Genomic DNA, 22,188 nt, shown 5'->3' with positions numbered 1-22,188 from the left:
TAGCTGAACTTTCAGGTCTTCTTTTTAATAAAATCCTCCTCTGTGCCACTTCATCATGAAGCTGTATAAATGGAGATACAAAATGCAAAACATGCACAATGCACAATTTCTGCAATCACAGCCAGAGAAGCGTAAAACTTCTTCTGGGTTGTCTGGGTGGCTTTCTCTTCTCCTTCTTGCACAGTCACTCAGTTTTTGAGAACTGTCTACTCCACATAGCTTTACCATAGAGTGACATACTGTTTGTATTTCTTCATAACTGATGTAAATAAAGTCCAAGATATATTCATTGACTTGGAAATCTTCATGTATCCATCCCCTGACTTGTCTGAAGAAAACTGGCAATAAAATTGATTATTTACAAGTATTATACCAAAGGGGCTGATTACTTATGCACCCCATCATCTTGGCTTTTATATTTTATATTAATTTATATCAAGTTGTAGAGATTTGTTTTCACTTTGAGTCTAAGGAAGATAATTTTAGAAAGTTTTATATTGAGAAGCCTGATTTACTTTTTGTATTTGAAATGCCATAAACAAATTAAAATGTGTGAAATACCAAAGGGCTGAATACTTTTGCAAGTCACTGTATCTCTTACGGTCTAACTTCTCTCAGGAGAATCCTGCTTCCTCTTTGGATTCTTTGAGTTCCTAAAGACATATCCACCATATTTACAGCATATGGACATTTCCTGAATGTGTTTGGCTGAACTTAATGGTTGGGTTGAGTTCTTGGACTGCTCTGGCCTGTTGTCAAACACTTGTATATCTGATTGTGATGACTCTGCAGGACTATTCCTCCGAGACAATATGGTGACTTGTTCAGAGCCTTGGGCTGTGAAATGTCTGATTCACACCATGTGATGTCTGCAGTTCCCCTCACTGTGAAATCTTAAACATTTTATTAAGTGTCCCAAGTCATTCCAGACATGTGATTTTCACAGCTCCTGCAGGAGGAATGTGATCTTGTGATTATCACGGGTTGTCATAAACTCTGTGAACTAATACCCACATTGTGTGGCCCATAGTTGACATTACATGAGTGAATGATTCCGATCAAAACCCCTGCTTGCTTTTCATGTATTGACTTGCTCTACGTTGTTTGTGCAGGTGTTAAATGAAGCAGTGGGAGCGATGATGTACCACACCATCACCCTGACCAGAGAGGACCTGGAAAAGTTCAAAGCTCTGCGCATCATCATCCGCATTGGGAGCGGATATGACAACATTGACATCAAGGCTGCTGGAGAGCTGGGTACACACACATTAGCATGTGTCCACTGTAACAGCATAGTATTGTATTAAACCACTAGAAGAGTAGAAACGCACCTGTACCCCAGTTTTAAAATTGCAAGTCACTTTTTTCTGTCCGTTACAGAATATTACTGAACTGTTCAGTGTTCACATGGACTCTGTGTTGGGTGGGGTTTTGGAAACCAGCGGCTTAGGTGCCTTTGCTGGTGAGAAAAAAATAACTGATCTTGACATCCTGGATGATGCTGTGATCTTTGTGGAATCAATGGATACCCTGAGTGCAGCGCTTGAGAAACTGTGTGGGGAATCGTTTGGCTTTACAGTTGTCCTGGATCAAGACTAAGAGCCAGGACTTCCTGGAATCAGCCATCAGTTGTGTAGCTGTTTGAGGCAAAAGTGTCTTCTTGACGCGTTCACTTGTCTCAGCGGTCCCGTTCATGTCTCTGTAACTGTTTCTACTGGTTTCTTGAAGTATTAAGGACATCAGAATGATCCCAGTCTGGTTCAGCGCTTGTGGCGGCCTACACCGTATCGACCATCTACATCAAACAAAAACAGGACTTGTCCAACAAACTCAAAGTCAGGAATGTTTTTCATCTAATCTCATGGAGCTGTTGACCGGTTGGAGATGAACAACCAGAACCAGGGGTGGATTAAATGGAAGTTGATTTAGAACACAGACACGGGCATAAACTGCTTCTTGGTGGCAATGAACAGGCAAAAATGTTGTGTTGTAGTTGTCGAATCCAGTCTTGGTCTCGAGACCACCTTTTCATTTACTTGTCTCGTCTTGGAATTGAAAGCAATTCTACTGGAATTTGACTCAGTCTTGGATGGGAACAAGTGTATTAATTGAAACAAAATTATTAAACAAATTCACGTTGTGTTGACTGGTACTGTGTTTGATAGGAGAACCCTGAAGAATAACTAACAATGTGTTGTTTGGTTTTGTCAATCACAAAAACTTTGTTTACTGCTCAAATTTCAAAAATAACCATAGTGCAGAATGTAAGCTCTGAAGGTTCAGACTTGTGTGTTTTTGGTCCTGGCCTCCACTCAGTCTCACCTCCTTCAAAGTCTGTCTTGGCTCGGTCCTGAACACTCCAGAGTCCCAAAAGTCTTGGTCGTGACTCTCACTCAGCCCTTTAAGGTCTGGGTCTTGTCTTGGACTCTACGAGGTCTCTTAGATAATAAACCGACCCTTTTATTTTTTTTTTAACTATATGGATTTGAATGACATGTGATTACACCAATCATGCTTGAACCCTCGTGCGCATGCGTGAGTTTTTTCACGCGTGTCGGTGACGTCATTTCCCTGTGGGCAGGCCTTGAGTGAGATGTGGTCCCGCCCTCTCGGCTGAATTCCTTTGTTTCACACGCTGCTCGAGACGGCGCGCGTTGCTTTATCAAAATTTTTTCTGGACCTGTGAGGAATATCCGAGTGGACACTATTCGAGAAATTAAGCTGGTTTTCTGTGAAAAGTTTAACGGCTGATGAGAGATTATGGGGTGTTTCTGTCGGTGTAAGGACTTCCCACGGAGCGGGACGTCGCGCAGCGCTTCCAGGCGCCGTCGTCGGTGTGTTTCGAGCTGAAATCATCCTAATTTAAGGCTTAATTCACCCAGGACATCGTGAGAGAACAGAGAAGAGTCAGAAGAGGCCGGCATGAGGAATTTATGCAGACATTCCACTGTTTAAGGACATTTTTTTAATGAAAGACGTACGCGCAAATTCGCCGAGTCGTTTCCGTGACGACTCGGCAAATCTGTGTGCGCCGCGACAGGAAAAACACCTCCGTGTTGAAAACCATTTGTAGAATTCAGGCAGCTTTTAATGGCTTTCAACAAGTGAGTAACTGAGAAATTGTTTAACAGCTTGGGCATGTTCCAACTTGCCCATTAAGATTTCCAACGGAGGTGTTTTTCCTGCCGCGACCCCCCGCGGTCGGGTCCAGCCCGACATGCGACTCTGCCCGCACGTTCTTTCATTACAAAATGACCGTTAACAATGGAATGTCCGAATAAACTCCTCATGCCGACTTCTTCTGAAAGTTCTCTGTTCTCTGACGACTTACTGCGGCAACAGAGCCTGAAATGTGGAAGTTTTCAACTTGAAACGGCGAGACGCTGCCGCCTCGAAGCGCAGATCGCCGTCAGGCGCCGTGGACCGTCCTTAAAGCGACACTACCAGACCAAAATCTCTCATCAGCCGTTAAAATTTTTACCGAAAACCAGCTGAATTTATTGAATGGTGTCCACTCAGTTGTGCCTTACAGTTTTGAAAAAATTTTTATCAAACAAAGCAACAGTCTCTGAGCCATTCCTAAACAATGAAAAAAATCGACGAGCGGGTGAACGACTCCTCACTCAAAGACTGCCCACAGGCGAATGACGTAACCGACAGGCGTGAAAAAACTCTCGCATGCCCACGAGGGTTCAAGCATGTCTGATGTAATCACACGTGATTCAAATCCATATGGTTTTTGAAAAAAATAATAAGGTCGGATACTTTTCTAATAGACCTCGTATAGGTGATTTTGCCCCCGTCCCAACAAAAATGTCTGACAGAGGATCCCTATGGAGATAAATGTAAAGAATTTTTTAAAGGACAGGTTATACAGTTAGCTGCTTACCTTGTGATCCTGCTATACCCTGAGACATTAAAAGTCGATTGCTGATGACAGATTTGTTTTGTTAGACCAAGCACGCCCACTAAATGCCAGTCTATTCCAAAATCTTACACCCCCACCCCAACATTCTTGATGAAAATTGCTATATGGAGCAGCAATACCACTTACTGTATTTTCCAAAGTCTGAGTCACACCTCTTGAAAAGAAATAAACAAAACATATATAAGTCGTATGGCCTCTAGAACAGGGGTGGCCAAGTTCGGTCCTCAAGATCTACCTTCCTGACACTCTTAGTTGTCTCCCTGTTCCAACACACCTGAATCCAATGAAAGACTCATTAAAACCCTGCCGGACTTGGCCACCCCTGCTCTAGAACTAGTCAAAAATACTGCAACTTTTATCCGGAAAATACGATATTTGTTTTACACTTTAGTTGTGAAATAAATGTTGAAATGCTTTTTGCAGCTTTTGCTCATTAACATTTACAAACTGTGGAAAATATCCAGACCACACGTATTTCCCACAAAATATCTTAATCAAATCATGCGGGATTGTACAAGTAATGATTTTTTTCCCAACATATGAGCCCCTTGGTCGACATGTTTACCGTTGTCTGGATTTTACTGTGTGGATTTTCGGCTGGCCGTGATATCAAAAGCTGAATGAAAGGTGAATGGCGGACACCTCGCTGTGAGCCGGTGTGTTCAAAGAGAAAGAAAAGGAAAGACACAGTGGGCGCGTGGAGTTCAGTTGGGCCTTTGAACCACCACCATCAGCAGACTGGCGGTTCCAGCAGCCCTTACAGCTGACAAAGCTGCCATTTACCAGTCAATTTGAGATACTGTGTCTAACTGCCGCCCACTGGCTGCCTCGCAACACAGGAGTCAAAAGCTATCGTGCCTGGAGAAGGCGGCACTGATATGACGGCTGTTCTCAGGCAGAAGAAAAGAGAGCATTGATTGAGCGGGCTACGGCTATTTTTTGCTGTCCGCAGACGACTCCGCTGTTACTAAGAGATACAGAGCGGGACGAGGACATGAGAGGAGAGCGAGGGCAGGCACGAGCACTGAAGTGTTATCACTGCAAGTTCTTTATGTTTCTGCACAATCCGCGGCTCATTCGCACAAGGTCAAAGGCTGGAGTTCTCCCAGAGCAAAATAAGAGTTGTATATTCTGCCAAAGGAGCTTGTGGAAGTGTGCGAGTGTTGTGATAATGTGCACTTCTTTTTTCTTTTTTTTTTTTTCTTCAGGCATCGCCGTGTGTAACATTCCCTCGGCAGCTGTGGAGGAGACAGCGGACTCCACCCTGTGCCACATCCTCAACCTGTACCGGCGAAACACCTGGCTCTACCAGGCTCTCCGGGAGGGCACGCGGGTCCAGAGCGTGGAGCAGATCCGCGAGGTGGCATCCGGCGCCGCCCGTATTCGCGGCGAAACCTTAGGGCTCATCGGCTTCGGTGAATATCAGCTGCTGCACAAAGTTGTTGTTGTTGTCTTTTCTCTCTCTCTCTCTCTCTCTCCTGCGTGTTCATGTCCTCTCACTGCGCCGTTCTGTTTTTCTGTTTTGATGAGGTTATTTTTCTCCCTCTACTCGTCCCACAGGTTATCTCAAGGTTGTCTGTTACACTCTGCACCCCTCCGGGCCCACTTGCTTTTTCTCCACCACTCTAATGCTCACCATTATATCTCCATTATACTCCCTCCTTCTGGTTCCGACACTCTCTCCTTCTGTCTCTGCGCTCCCTCGCGGCCCCGCCCAGCTATAATCCAGCCCCCTCACACCAGCCGGGTAGTGTGTGTCAGTGCGTTTGCCTCTTGGCACCTGTTTGGCTGTGTGTTTGTGCGTCACTCTGTCTCATCATCACTGTGCTGACAGATGCTTTCTCTCTCCTCACAAGATTTTCCAGTGTTCAGCTTTCTCTCCACTCACACACATACACACACACACACACACACACACACAGGCCCGACACAGCTGTCCAGACCTGCTGCACACAAACGGCGGGACCTGGCAGTCAGAACACCCCCCTTCCACTGATTCTGTCTGATCCTGGTCCTCCCACTACAGCGCTCCCCTCCCTCCCAGTCTTTCTGGCTCAGGTCATCTCTGAAACAATGGGCATTGTCAGGCGGGAAGTTTGGGAGTGGGAGGCCTCCTGGTGCAGGAGTGGAACACACGAGGCGATGCTGCCGTCACCTGCACATGTCTGCAGGCTGCAAAGGCACAGAAGGAAAACATTTCCCATAAACATTCACTAAATATTTCTTATATCAGAAGTCATAATATCAGTTTCGTTATATCAGCATATCAATAATTAATGGTAAAATGGACTGCATTTATATAGCGCCTTTCCATCTAAATAAGAAGCTCAAAGCGCTTTGCAATGATGACTCACATTCACCTATTCATGCACACACTCACACACCGATGTCAGGGTGCTACATCTACCTTTTGGCTTTCATTGTTCAAGTTTGGCTGGGAAAACGCTGTGTGCTAGCATGTGGAGCTAATAATAAACATGTCACCTCCGCCTTAGCTAGCTTACCAGAATGGCTTGCAGTCTGTTTGATGTGTGTGTTATTTATATTCCCTGATTGCCTTATATTGCATGCTCAACATATAATTGAAAAATAAAGAATAATAAAGTTTCATGAGTGACATCAGCAGTAAATAAATTTTACAGGTTAACAGTCAACCGGGCAGAAGGTAACAAGTGGGAAGCTAATAAAAATATGTATCGAGGAAACAAAATGTAATGATTTAATTTCCCTGAGGGGATGAGTGAAGTTCTTATCTTAAAGCGGCAGCAATGCGGGAACATAAACAGTGATAGAAAATTAAACCCTGAAAACAAGTGAACTCGCATGAAGAGTGAAAATGGCACTCGTGAGGAGAGCTGACGAAGCCTGGAGATGAGTCGTCAAACACGCGACAAAAACAAGCATAACATGCTTTAATTACGCCATTAAAATGTTGAGTTCTTTCTGGCAGTGTGAATGATCTGCAAGACCAAACCTTCCTCCCTCAGGCTCTCCCCAAGTAAATGTTCATTTGATGCAAAGTCATTCCAACAGTGTCGTAGTCTAGACCCAAACGCTCAAGGCCAAGGCACAAATATAGAAGAACGGTGTTTGATATTAACAATTTACAAGTAAAACAGGTGTTCAGAAAATTTGGGTACTGTTGTGTTGCTGAATTGAACAGGTGCAGTTTTTAGTGTAAAGTGATTGAATTCTTTATTTTATGCCACAGCTTTAACACTGAAGCGTCATGTTTTAAAATTCGCTCTCATCGCGTATCGCGAATACTAAGCAGCTAATGTTAGCATGTGATCAGTGTCCATGTTGCCTCTGATCTGAGAAGCAGAAATCAGTTTGTGAAAATCAAGCGTTCAGTTTTCTCCTGGAAAAACTTGAGTCTGCAGTTTAAAAAAAAACAGCTGATGTTGTTTGTCATCTAGTTAAAGATGACTAAAGCTTAAATTAATGATAAATCTAATATTTCTAGACCTCTTGGAAAAATTATATCGTATCTGCATTAGTGGTCAGTGTCCACCAGGTGGAGATATTGTTCCATTTCAAGAACCTTGACTACCGGCTGCTGTGGGACATGACGATGAACTTGTTCTTAGATAGTCGTGCAGCAGTTTGTAGCTTACAGAAAGGAGCGTGTGGTTCTTCATTTTAGCTAAAAATGTATTGTAGCAACTACAGATCATTCAGATTTCATCCAAGTTTAAATAATTTCCAAATTTTTCATGAGCAAATTTGTAAACTTGTCTTTACATTACTAGTGATGCATTTGTAGCAGCACTTATATCTTGGCCGAGTTTGACCGATTTCCCCAAGCAGCTCTCCGGGTTTTGTTTGCTTCAAGCCACTCTGGGCAGGCGCTCCACTCAGCAAAGATCGCAAAGCCTGTACACTCTGATCAACCTGGAATTGAACTTTTGATTTTTTTTCTGTGCTCGGCATAATGCAACACTGAGTTCCCCTCGGATAGACGAGCTAAACCAAGCAAATGTCAGCTGGTATCCAGAGGCGTAAACAGCTCAGACCTTTGGCTTTTTGTGTTGTCTCTTTTCAAGGTCACTGCAAAGTACAGTACGACTTTAATTATCCTCTAAGAGCGTCTGTAAGAGCTACGCAGACTGCAGACATCAGAGTGAGGGGCGGAAAGTTAACAAGGTTCAGAGCGAGAAAGCAGACAAACAAAGATGTGAAAGTGAGACAGAAGGATTCTGATTCTCTGATATTAAAGAACAAATTCATACACAAACTTTACACATTTCCACTGAGTCTGCACCACTTTCAATAAGCTCAGACCTCAAGAGTAAACACAGTTTGGGTGTCAGGCCCTCTGAGATGAAGAGAAAAACATTTCTTTTTAAACTTGCCACTCTGCACCAATTTTTCCATGATCACACAGGCAGAAAATCATTGTAAAAGAAGCAGCAACGCCTCACTAAATTAGACTGTAAGGCAGCCATGAGATCCGCCGCCTTCCAGGCCGATTGAATGAATTAATTCCCCTGCTGCCGCTGTCAGGATCGCTTTTTCAGCCTGCACTTACAACCAGCAGCAGAGTGCAACAGGTTCATGCCGGCGCCCCCTGCTGTGTCAGAAGATATTCAGATAAATACAAAGAGCGATGAACTGAAGCAGAAGCTCAGGGCACAGGTGGAGGGAACAAAAAAAACCTGGTTTTACAGAAACAGGAAGGTTGTGAGTCAAAATGGAGATATTTTGGGGAGAAAGTATTTGGACATTTTCAGTGAATTCATCCACATTTTTGGAAAGACTTCAAGTCATATCAACAGACATATTGATAGATATTTGTAGACCATCAGCAGTGAATTCTGAGACTCGTTTTTGATATTGATAGTATTGATCCTTGGCGCTCTGAACATATCAAACCAAAGCAAAAAAACAAAACATAATTCTGTATTTTGTGGCTTTTGTTGCCGTGTATTCTGCTGCATTCGAGGCAGATATAAAAAGAAGACCAGGATCCTTATCAGCTGCGGAGCTTAAAAGCAGCACATATTATTCCATCAAAAAGAGAGTTAAAAAGGATGTTATTCATCCATTTCAAAAGCATTCTTCATCACACTCCCAGCTGCTTAAATAAAATAAATAAATACATAAATAAAAAGAGACTCTTAGTGAAGGTCAGGAGAACAAAGTTTAGTCTTTTTCCTGATTATTTATCCCTCATGTTGAACTAATCACAAAAACTACACACACGCACACCGGATTGGCCTAAGGTGATATTTTTTTTTTTTGGCACCAAACACCCATTTACAATATCATAGTCTTTGATGCAGTTTAAACTACCAGGGCTGAAGGATGAATGGTATTTGTCTGCATTTTAACACCACAGTTATTTATCTACACAACTTGAACACATTATCACAAGAACATCAAGTAACAGTTTAAACAAAAACCTTATTAAATCACAAGACCTTCTCCCTGTCAGCTTTGTGTGCGTGTTGTGGGTTTTATTTATTTATTTTAATTGGTGTGGGAGGTCCTGCGTCTTATGTCACAAAATAGTCTTAAGATTATTATTAGAAAATGTTTTTTTTCTTTGATTCTTGTCAAATATATGTTTCAAAAAATGAATACAATTCATAGGTTTGGTGTTTTATGCTATTTTGGATTTCCTTCCAGTCACCTTTATCCCTAATGACCTTGATCTTTCTGAAACCAAATACTGTCAGTTACTGGGTGAAGCTTTACCTTCACACACATTTGGTGATTAAAGGATGGATAATATTGGTGGTGGGGGTGGATTTGCTTTCAGTGACTTTTGACCCCAGTAATCTTGACCTAGGTCATTGGGCCCTCCAGTAATTATTTTGGGGGTCAGGCACCACATGTACATGCACCCCATTTTGGCGATGATCAGGAAAAAAAAGACCAGTCTTGCACACACTGAGCTGTATTCTGATGTTAATATCGGTGTTGTTTATTGTGGGGTGCAGCCTGCTTTGACCTTTGTTGATGTTTTAGCTTTAATAAGACGGCAGACTTTGATGTGGTGACATCAGAGCTGCAGGTCTCTGATGTCAAACACTCACAGAGTAAACATCCTGTTAATGTCTGACTGTGTGTGTCCTCAGGGCGGTCAGGCCAGGCGGTGGCGGTGCGGGCCAAGGTGTTTGGATTCAACGTCATCTTCTATGACCCCTACCTGCAGGACGGCCTGGAGCGCTCGCTGGGCGTGCAGCGCGTCTACACCCTGCAGGACCTGCTGTACCAGAGCGACTGTGTGTCTCTGCACTGCAACCTGAACGAACACAACCACCACCTCATCAACGACTTCACCATCAAACAGGTAGCGGCGCCGAGCTCCTCATCCCGTAAGCGTTCCTAAAGAGCATTATAGCCACCGGCGTCAACAGAGGGGCGTGTCGTCTCACACGCAGTCGCAGCTTCTTATCTTTAGCAGGGCACAAATTCATTCCTCTGCTTTGTCAAATGCAATTAGTGCACCAGCCCACGAGTACATATCGACTCCGCCGCTCAGCGAGGGAGGGGGGGGGGGAGTCAATAACTGCTCTCAGAGGCACCGCCTGGGGTGACACCTGCAGAGAAACGGGAGAATTGCTCAGACTGAAGGAGCGCCTCCTCTTCACCATCATTATCTCCACATGTTGCCACTCTGTGAGTTTAGTGGAGTGGGCGGAGCCAAACTGACTCCCCTTCTTTTCCAAAAGGCCCTGTTCTCGGGTGAGAGAGCGATTTTCCTCCGTTTCCTCACCAAAAAATCTTGGCAGTCCGTCTCATCTTCTGAAGTGGAAACGTGTGTGTTTTTGTGTGTCAGATCACCACAAACTAATAACAGACTGCCTGCCGGCATAAAACGCTTCTTATGCCCTGGAATTTCATCTTTTGTTAAAATTAAGGGATTATTTTTTTCTGAGCATATTCAGTTGATTGTTTTCCTTTCAGCCAGTTATTTGTTTCTTTATTTTTCATCTTTCAACTCCTCCACCTCAGCTTTTATTGTTGGATGAATTCCAAATCTGACAGTTTTCCACAAGCTGTCTGCCTCTTTAATCTACAAACAACATCCCCAGCTGCATTTTACCTATTTATTTATTTATTTTTACTGTTAAAACATCAAATCAAAATCCAAAAATTCAGACTTTGTATACATTTTTTAAATGTTCTGTTTAAATGAAACATGAATTTTTGTGCAGCTTGATGAAAATTTTCTTTATAATAATGCAAGATAACAGCTCATAATTGGGTGATTCTTTAACTACGGGCACTATTGGCCTTGTAAATGTAATTTCCACCACAATATTGCCTTACAATATAAAGCACCTTGGGGCAACTGTTTGTTGTGATTTGGCGCTATATACATGTGTTCTGATGTCACTGTTTATCTCCATAGAAACTACCCAAACAATCTTTCATACAAACTGTTTACAGGGACATTGCAGTGTTGTGGTGGAAATTACGGCAATAGTGTGGGACAACTACATTTTGTCTAAAAAAAAAAAATCACAACAGTTGTATGACATTGAATACCCCAATTATGTTTTGATTATTTTACTGATATTTTATTCAGAGATATTTTAAAACATTAGAAAAAACATTTTTGTTTTTTTTACCATCCATTTTTATCATTGAAGATCAAAAGTCTGGCTGTGGGACAAGCACAAAACAGCAATATTTGCATATAATGATGCTGACAAAAGGTGAAAAGTCATCATAGACTACTAGTACAAATTTCTTAAAACACTTTCATTATAAAGATAACTATAAAAGTGTGAAATTTCCCCTTTTTTCTGTTTTTCATACAATATGATCAAAGGACATAAGTGTCCGTAGTCTAAGAATCACCCAATTATTCATCTCTTGTAAAATAACAGGAAAATCATCACTTTTACAGCAGCTGACAAGACCAGCACCCCTCAAATGGTGTGTGTGTGTGTGTCATGTGTTACAGTCATGGTACTACCAAAAGGAGCAATTTCATAAAAATATAGCGCTTAGTAATGTTCAGGACAATAGTGACTTTAACATTTAATGTCTTAAATAAATCTTGTCACCCGTTTGAGTTTTGACTGCAGCAAGAGGAATAGATTTTTTTTAAATTGTTCACAAAATAAATATGAATGATTTACTGGTGATCAGAATCCCGCCAGGCCAGAAATAGTTTTTCATTAATGCCAATGAAAAATAACATCGATGAAATAATGAAAAACAACACCAAGTATTCATTTCAGTTGATCTGCAGCGTTCTGAGGCTCTTCAAATGCAGATTTCAAACTGCAGATAGTTTGTCTTAGAATAAGATATTTCATAAAGTGGTCATGTAGTGCAAAACAAGTTTTTATGTAAGTTTTACATTTTCATGTGTTTGAGGCTTAATGTAAAATTTCTCCAAAGTCACACATTTCTGTGTGTTTTCACAGATGCTCGCCTGCTATAAATATTATTTGGGCCTGATGCAACTTGTTTGAGACCTGTGTGACATATGTCAAAATACCCCAAAATGCTCTTTCACCCCCTCAAACACACATGCAGACACACATACGTGTTTTTATGACATATCACGACGTATGACAGAAATATGAAAAATGGGAAGATACCTTTCCAAAGGTCCAAGAGGCCTGGGAATCAAACTCATTCTGACCCATGCTTACAGGAATATCTCCATCTGTTGAGGTTTTGGCTAGGGCTGTATTTTGGTCAAACCTGATTTTTATGCTACATATGAGGACACTGTCAGGTTTATGTGACTTATGAGTACAACAACATCACACTGAAAGTGTGTGACAAGTGTGTTAAGTTCCAAAACTGGCCACGAGGTGGTGAAATTGAAGATGAGTAAAAATGATAAACACACACACTTATTTTCAAAAATTGTGATATTTTAGGACATCGAAGATTTTTGGTCTGGGAGCATGTTGGTGGGGGGGGGGGGGTGTAGAATGCTTTAGAGTGCTCGGGAAAATGTCCTAATTTTTCCAAGTGTGTTATAATAAAAATGTGCTGACACACACACTCAGTGATCCAATATTACCACTCTGTTCTGCAAAAAAAAAAAAAAAAAAATGCAAGTGTGTTTAAGTAAGTATGCAAAGTGAAAATCCTAACACCACCTCACTTGATGCAGCACTGCTCACTGTGTGCTTGATGTCCTATTTCTAAGTTCAAAGGTTAAACACTTGCTTTTGCATTTCTAAGCACCTCCCATTTTTCCACTTTGTGTCCTTGCAATGTAATCAGTGAGTCCAGTCGGGCCTGAAAATTTATCAGGGAAACTGTATTGAGAATTGTCCTTGGTGGCTTCCCTTACTTGTCAAATACAATCACTGAAGTTGAACTCTCGAAACAGCAGCTTGGAAGATCTCGTGTCCATCCCGACTTAAAGGCACCCAGCTGTGAAAGTGATGATGTAGCAGTGACATTGAATTGGGTGGATATTTGTATTTTTGCAGCTCCTTTTTCTTGTTTAAAAATCAATATTTTCCACCAACACTTTGAATTTATAATGGATGGATGAAAAATGGCGTGCACTGTGTGTCAGTGTTAAGTGCTGTGCACGGTTGTTTGGTGTACCACAGATGCGTCAGGGTGCGTTCCTGGTCAACACGGCCCGGGGAGGACTGGTGGACGAGAAGGCCTTGGCCCAGGCCCTGAAGGAGGGCAGGATACGTGGAGCCGCTTTGGACGTCCACGAGACGGAGCCGTTCAGGTGAATTTGGTGGGGGGGGGAGTCTGAGTGAAAAGACGGAACTCTGAGCTGTTTTGTTTTTTAACTATTGTCTCAGACACTTGATCACAGAGGTGAGGGTGTGACTGTAATTAACAATTTGTATTGTCAAATAGCTCACAGACTCACTGTATTTTTAATTTATTCTTTAAATTAATTTTTTATGATCATTAATTTGAGAATTCCACTCCAAGTCTCTCTGCACACTCTCGTACTCTAGGTGGCAGTATACACATCATGTCGGGTGCATTCTGCCAGTTGAGTACAAGAAGGATTCCAAACTTTTTGAAGTTGAGTTTCATGTTGGCCATCGTTAATTTGCACAGACATTTGGGTACCAGCCAGATGTTTGTATCTTTTCTTTAATTATAGTTTTATTTTCTTGTTACATTGTGTATTTTAGCGCATAATTATGTCGCTTTCTGTGGGTGCCAGCTTTACTCTCACTTATCAGAAGCAGAAATGTTACACAGGTCAAACAAAAATGCATGGATCAAAGATCACTACGAAGTATTAAGTTCATACCTATATCTGTACCATTTTTTATTTAGGTGAGTTACAAGATGTTAGCAATCATTTTGTTTTTGATATCACTTGTTATTGTGTACACAAGATATCTGTTGTGTATTAACTAACTCACTCATTTATGTTTGTGGTCCAACACTAATATGCCTTTTAAATGTAATGCATTAAACAACTATTGAGCCACTGTCACATTTTGGTGATGTCATGATTTATTTATTTATTTTTTAAACATTTAGCCTCATTTTCTGCCTTGTTACTTTTTATCTTTCAGTTTTGCCCAGGGCCCACTGAAGGACGTGCCAAACTTGATCTGCACTCCACATACCGCCTGGTACAGCGAGCAGGCCTCTCTGGAAATGAGGGAGGCCGCTGCCACAGAGATCCGAAGAGCCATCACCGGTACGCCTTCACAACTTATGGTAGCGGCAGTCAGACCCCCACGCCGCTCTGAGTGTAAATGTTTCCCGTATTTGTCGATGGACTTGTGCGCATGTTCAACTGTTCTGTCGCGTTTCTATTAACAGATCTGCGATGGAATGTCACAAAGATTTTATTCTGCCACTTCCTGAGACTACAGAGTGTCACTTCTCATTCTAATCCCTGTTGTAGAGGATTTTTGCTTCACAGCCAGTCCTTAGTATTGGAGATCGCACTCTCTCTCTTGCATGCAGAAGGCACAGACCTTCTGTTCAGGACTCATTCTGATTCACACTGCCACTAAGCCCTCATAAATGCTGAAAAAACAGTCCAGTCAGCCTAACAACACTTGATAATTTCTAGTTAGTCCTACAGACATTGCATACTGTCATATAAAACAACAGTTTTTCCACTGGACAAAAGGTGTATTTTCAATTAAGATTTGAAGAATGTTCTAAAACTGCATTTCATTTTTCCAGATTTATAGCCCAAATATTTTTACATAGTGTTCAAGACAAATACATGAGACATATTCTGAAAGCTGAGATTGTTGTGAACATTTTGATATGCAACACATGGACATTGTACTAACAATGTACCTTAAGGTGGAATTAGTGAAGGTAAAATCTAGAAAATACCCCTGGACTTCAGAGGTTTAAACATACTTTATGCCACTTTTGTTTGTTGTTTATTTTTATCTAGTCCGCTTGCCAGCTTCATCACACTATAAACATTTTGTCACATATTCTGACCTCTGTGTCTGTTCTGATCATGACAGGCCGCATCCCAGACAGCCTGCGAAACTGTGTCAACAAGGAATTCTTTATCACCACCGCACCGTGGGCAGTTATGGATCAACCAGGCGTTCACCCTGAACTCAATGGGGCCACCTACAGGTAGAGGCCATAAATGTAAACAGTGAGCAAGCCTCATCGTATTTCAGAAATGTTTAATTTTCAAAAATATGTTCTGCATAAACAAAAACATTGTGTCTTATGTTCGTGAAAAGAATTCTAAAATGTTTTTCCCCCAATGATATTCTAAGTTGGGAGCATTTCCATTGTTTCCGTAACAGCATCAGAGTGAACTAGTAGAGTCAGTGTCCCGCCGCACACTTGTCCTGATCTCAGCATCTTCTTCTTCCACACAGCCAAGTGAGCCAAACTGTCCCGGCCGTAACAAGTGCCATCCCCCATGACAAAATTAATGCCTAGAATCAGGAGCAGGTAAATACGGCTCCGCCCTCTCACCTGATGTGTGTGTCCCCATCCTCTAGAGCCCCAGTACTCACCTTTGACTGACAGAGAGACAAACTACCTCAGACACTGACGTGGACACGGTCATGCTTGTTTTCCTTCTGCTGGGTTTGGGGATGATTCTGAGCACATCTGAGCCATGGCACCCTGCAGCCCTCTATGAATGATGGGAATTTCCTTTAAAGGGGTCATATTGTGCAAAAAAAAAAAAGTTGTACAAATTGAGCACGTGTCCAACTCTGCACTGCCTTACTTCACGATCTACAGTTACACTCGCTGTTGTATTTTGCACAGATTTCTTTATTTGGCATCTTAACAACAATCCAAATGAAAGTCCAGTCTGTCAAAGCTTCAACAGAGAAATGTCCAAAAAAAAAAGAAATAAAGTGTGGTTTGTTGGCAGGACATGAGGAAACCATAACTTGCCACCTTTTTTCTTTATGATGCATTACACCTTCCTGCAGAGCATTTTTAAGACAGCTCATGGCCTGTATCATTTGAGTGGTGTAAAATATGACCCCTTTAATCCATTTTTTTTTTCTCCTTTCTCCCCACTCTATTACAACAGCCGACCCTTTTCTACCAGAACATTCCAGGAACTAAAGTGTATTTGGCAAAGTTCCCCTTTGTAGTTTGCAGTAAAAGATAAAAAAAAAAAGGACGAATGGTAAATGTACTGCATTTATATAACACTTATCCATCTGTAGCAGATGCACAAAGCACTTTACAATTATGCTTCACATTCACACAGACACACTCGCACACCGATGTCAGGTGCTGCCATGCAAGGCGCTCACGACACACTGGGGAGCACCTGGAGATTAAGGACCTTGTCCGAGGGCCCTTGAGTGATTTTCCGGTCTGGCTGGGGTTTAAACTGAGGATCCTCTGGTCTGAAGCCCAACGCTTAACCACTAGACCATCACCTCCCAAACTAGACTGCAACAATTTAAATGAACTGCAGTGACAGACCACAGGGATCAAACGCTTTGACTGGAGCGTAGTCCATGAGCCCACAGCCAGTTTGACCTCATCTGTACTCAAACAACACAATCCAGCCTCAGGAAACGACGGTCCACATAAAAATGTACAACAAGATTAAGAAATGGAACAGTTCTGAAAGTGCTGAATGCTCCGTCTCCAGAGTCAGGGTCAAACAAGGTCAACGTTCATCAAATTGTATGCCGTCATGGGGCTGTTACTCAAAAAAATTTTAAAAAAAGTAATATTACACATTATTATATGGCTGCAACGCTATGCGCGCTCTGATTGGCTGATTTCCAGTCTGATATTTTCCCCATATCAGACCATTACCATGACCATTGGCACGGAACGCACATTACGTTTGTTACAAACCAGAAAGCTAAAAACACAATTAGACAAACCAAGTTGGACATGAACATACTCCATAAATATCTAAACCGCATCAGGAAAAAACACAGATTAAAAGCTTACCAGCAAACCGGACCATCTGTTAGTTCTTCGGAGGTGAACGGGTCTGACTACGAGCCGCCAGCAGCTTTCATATTTGGGTGATACCATATGTTCACATGCTTAATATTAATACAACAACATGCTTTTGGAGGGAAGTATGCATTTTCAGAGGCTCATCTAACTCGGGCGAATATCTGTCATTTTGGGCGACTGGGCGTGAACAGAGGGACTCAGAAATTGCATACTGCACGACAACAGCATGTTATTTGCATTATCACTTTTTACTGAGATACACGACAGGTAACGCGTACATAAAAAGTTGGCTCACTTTAACTTTTGTTGTGTCGGCTGGCGCACGCTGCTCTCCAAATTCAGCAGTGTGTCCTCATCAAGCTGGCTGCTTTAGCTGCTGTTCATTGTCGTACTAGCCATGAGAAAATCATTCGGAATATCCATATTGGGACCAAAACACACTTCTCGCCTTTTCATCTTTTCCTCTGCGGACAGTTCTTGGGCTGCGCGTGCACTATGACATCATTTGTTTACGCACAGCGGGCAGGTATAGCCAGGTAGCGTCGAAGTAAATCTACGATACCGGCCTAGCAATGCCTTGGTAAAGTGATTTTTTATATATATAATATATATATATAAGTCCTTTATTATGTGCTACTTTTTTTAAAAAAAATATATTGCATACTTTTCTTCTTTACTGCCTGTGTACAGTAACTCCTTACTTTTGAGTTACTCAGAATTAGACTATAGCCAAACCTTAAACCCCTGTGCACTGCACACATATGTAACATTATTATTGTTGTAAGGACGTCTGTCTGTCTAAGAGATCAATAGCTGTTTGAATCACAAGTTAAAGCCTATGGAGTGTTTTAACACAGACTACCAATACTTAGCGCATGCAAGCGCACACGCAGGCACGCACACATTTATTTCTGACAGTTGCTGAAGCAAGGTACTTAAAAAAATTAAATTATTAAGTGTTTAATTTTGGTGTGCAGGAAGACGAGATGAGTGTAAGCAAAGTTACCAGCTGCTCAAGCTCTACAGCTTCATTTTCAATGGACAATATTCATTTTCATGTCTGGTCTTAGGAATGGTCCTGCGATTACTTAATTTACAAGCATAACGTCACTTTGTGACACGTTACACTCAACACAAAACATATGATATGCTACCATGATAACTAGAGATAACAGATGATGCAAAAACCGTATTAGGGCAACCAATAATTTGCATCACTTTTTACCAAAATATGGACAACTTTGAATTTTTTTTATATAAATTTTTTATATGCACCTTTTACTCTAACATTCAGTCATAGATGGTTCAAACTGTACTGTTTTGTAATCTTTATGAGCTCACATGTAATAACGAGTATTTTTCAATTTCCAACCCTGTGGAATTCTTCATGGACCCCTACCTGGCTCTAGTTACCATCCTGAGATGCCTAGCGTACATGTTGTGTAGGTCACAGGTACCTGAGGTTGGATTATACTTTTGGGGTACTAAGTTTTAATATTTACATTATAACAACATCTAGTGACACATTAAAGCTCATGCACAGTGACCACTTTAGGTCACAATGGGCCTCATGTATCAATGTTGCGCACTTGTGGCGTAAATTTACGGCGTAAAGTTGAAATACACCAAAGTTGCCGTGACATGTAACAAGCAGTGCGCACCTGCCCATTTCTGGCGTACCAAACTGTTTTCAGGCCCAAACATTTGTTTGAGAAATAAAAATAGAACGTTTTCCTATAAATAATTATGATGGCATTTAGAACTAAGGAATTAATTTTAACGATCAACGAACGAGGTCGGACACATAAGAAATTATTAATAGTCACTCACCAGTATTTCACAGATCGGGCCTCTGCGTCCTGGCGCTGCGCCTTTTCCCACTCACATCTCGCTGCAGCAGGTGTCTGTGTCCGTGTGACAAACACAGTTAAGAGTAGTTGTTGGTGCTCTTTTCTCTTCTGGGCAACAAGATTCTTATAAACAGATACGCAGAACACAGAGCACTGTAAAAAAAAAAAAAAAAGGCATGCAAAATTGGACTAAATACTCAGCGAGACTCCGAGGCCACGACAGGTGAACGGCGTTATAGTGAGGCACCACTGTATTCTCTTTTCACGTCAGTAATTCTTGACATGTGGATATTTGCTCGCTCAATTAATAAGACACGCCTAATCTGTCAGATTTCTTTATTTTTTAAATGTATTTCTGTATTTATTTTATTGTGACAACCGAATGGAGACGACAAAACCTGGTTGCAGCACGGGCGAATTAAGGGAATGACGAAACTACAGTTATTATCAATTTCATAGTCTAAAACGATCACACCATATGAAGTTAAGCTCAGCGCTGCTCTGGCTCCAGGCTCGAAGTCTGGAGAAAAAGGCGAGCAGCACTTTCTTTGCAGTCAGCGCTGTGACCACGGTTCGTGCTCCATAACAATCCCGCAAAGGCGGGATTTGTATTGATTATTATGTAGTATAATCAGGAAAGTGTTATTTATGTAACATATGCATTGATTTGTATAATGGCACTGTTTATCATGTTGATCATCTTCATTTTTATGTGGATTCCAGCGCTGGTTCATTTTGGTGTATAATTTACACCACCTCTCGACCTGGTGTATATTTTCAGTGCAGCGTACGCCAACGACCACATTGATAAATGCCAAGTAGCGCAGCCGTTTTGGCGTACACCCCATATACGCTCAAATATCGCCGTACGCAACATTGATACATGAGGCCCAATGTCTTGACTGGGAAGCAAAATCCACATTAATAGTTATCTAATAAGTGCATAAGATACTAAATTCATCAAACTGCATTGATAACTAGGTTCAGCTGGATTTCATACCAGCAGTGCTGTTCAGTTAAAGAGAATAGTTTCAGCCTTGTGGTGGAGTTGGTTGTGATGTCTTGCCCAGTAACACTCTGCCAAGGTCAAAAGAAATTCCACCAAAAAAATAAAAATAAATAAATAAATCAGGAAGCTCACAGCCTTGTGCTTGTGGGACTCCATTGAACCACAGTTAGTACATTTACACACAGTTTTTTCAAGCTATGGCTATAGCAATACTCGGCCATTCCATTGGAAATTTTGGGTCAGTCTGAAAAGATTTAAAGTGAGAAACACAAGGGTGATTCTTTAACTACAGGCACTATTGGCCTTGTAAATGTAATTTCCACCACACCATTGCCTTACAATATAACGCGCCTTGGGGCAACTTTTTGTTGTGATTTGGCGCTATATACATGTGCTCTGATGTCACTGTTTATCTCCATAGAAACTACCCAAACAATCTTTCATACAAACTGTTTAAAGGGACATTACCGTGTTGTGGTGGAAATTGCAGCAATAGTGTGGGACAATTACATTTTGTTTAAAAAAAAAATCACAACAGTTGTATGACATTGAATACCCCAATTATGTTTTGATTATTTTACCGATATTTTATTCAGAGATATTTTAAAACATTAGAAAAAAACGTTTCTTTACCATTCATTTTTATCATTGAAGATCAAAAGTCTGGGTGTGGGACAAGCACAAAACGGCAATATTTGCATATAATGATGCTGAAAAAAGGTGAAAAAGTCATCATAGGACTTCCGGTTGGAACACCGCGACGCTGGCAGCACAGTAGAGAGGCTCCTGAGCGAACCTGAGAAATCTTATTAAAAGGCCCATTCTAAGGAGAAATATCAGATACACAAAGTATTAGAAGGGGGGCCGGACATCACCATAAACTAATTTTCCTACGAAGAAGGGAAAGAAAAGTACGTTTTGGGTTCCGAGGACGAGGCCAGCTAACACCTGTTCAGCAAATCCCACGATGGCGGACTCCGAGATCCTGCACGAGTTGAAACAGTTTCGACAGGAAAGCAGGGGCCAATTTGAAGAGTTGAAACGTGACATTTCTTCGGTTAATAATAGGCTAGAGGCGACGGAAAACCGAATAGAAAAGGTCGAAGAACGAATTCAATCAACCGAAGACGTAGCTACTGGCTTGCTAAAGCTATGCTCGAAGTTAGATGAACAGCTAATCGACATGCAGGCCCGAGGCAGGCGAGAAAATGTGAGAATCTACGGGGTCAGTGAAAATGCAGAGAAAGAGGCGTCAGAAATGAGAATTTTTGTGGAAAAACTGCTTCGTGAAGGTCTTCAGCTGCCAAATGACGTGGAGTTACACATCGAAAGAGCACATCGCTCCCTGGGACCAATGCCACCCCCAAGCGCTCCACCCTGCTCCATCATTGTGAAGTTTTTAAGCTTCCGAACCAAGGAAATGGTGCTGCGTAAATCCTGGCAAATGAAAGGTTTCAAGTGGAACGATAAACAAGTAACCTTGGATCAGGACTTTCCACCTACCATTATTGGAAAGCGGAGAGAATATGCCGAAATCCGGAAAGTGTTAAATGAGAAAGACGTGCGGTTTCAAACACTCTTCCCCGCCAGGCTGCGGGTGAGACACGGCGATGGAGTTATGATTTATGACACTGCAGCGGAGGCGGCAGAGGATATGGTGAAACGGGGATACGCAGTCAAGCTCATACAGACACCAACATCGCTTGTGGAACGCATCCAACAGATGACCTGGACCCGGGTGGACCGACGCGTGAGGAAGAACGTACCCGATTCAGAACGGGACCCCAGCTACAAGGAGAAGTTACGTGCATTCAGGAGAACAAACCCAAACACGGAGTAAAGGTTTAAGACTGCGAGGTTTTTTTGAACAAAAATGTCCCTTTGACTGAAATATGATAAGTTCGAAATGACTGGGTGAGTAAAATATCGTAGTATTGAAGGTTCAACTATGAAAGTTTACAAACACTGTCATAGCCATGAGGATCCCCTGCACTGTTAACAGGAGCAGGGCTACTACCTTACAGCGCCCCCTGGGACACATG

General features: G+C 41.8%; 1 protein-coding gene across 5 annotated transcripts in view; it reads left to right on the top strand.

Moving 5' to 3' along the window:
- The window catches only part of ctbp2l (C-terminal binding protein 2, like), a 312,102-nt gene that overhangs the window by 284,588 nt on the left and 5,326 nt on the right, over positions 1 to 22,188 (top strand). For 4 of the 5 annotated variants that reach the window (XM_034193702.1, XM_034193701.1, XM_034193699.1 and 1 more), the window contains 6 exons: positions 1,113 to 1,257; positions 5,137 to 5,343; positions 10,012 to 10,226; positions 13,474 to 13,604; positions 14,419 to 14,546; positions 15,343 to 15,460. In XM_034193702.1, coding sequence (XP_034049593.1) covers positions 1,113 to 1,257; positions 5,137 to 5,343; positions 10,012 to 10,226; positions 13,474 to 13,604; positions 14,419 to 14,546; positions 15,343 to 15,460 — 944 coding nt within the window. Of the gene's footprint in view, positions 1 to 1,112; positions 1,258 to 5,136; positions 5,344 to 10,011; positions 10,227 to 13,473; positions 13,605 to 14,418; positions 14,547 to 15,342; positions 15,461 to 15,714; positions 15,791 to 22,188 lie in introns of all 5 variants that reach the window. The other variant, XM_034193700.1, reaches the window with a different exon arrangement.

This window comes from Thalassophryne amazonica, chromosome 18, assembly GCF_902500255.1.
Source record: "Thalassophryne amazonica chromosome 18, fThaAma1.1, whole genome shotgun sequence".
NCBI lineage: Eukaryota > Metazoa > Chordata > Actinopteri > Batrachoidiformes > Batrachoididae > Thalassophryne > Thalassophryne amazonica.
The sequence above is the reverse complement of the archived record's forward strand: the minus strand, read 5'-3'. Positions and strand labels throughout refer to the sequence as shown.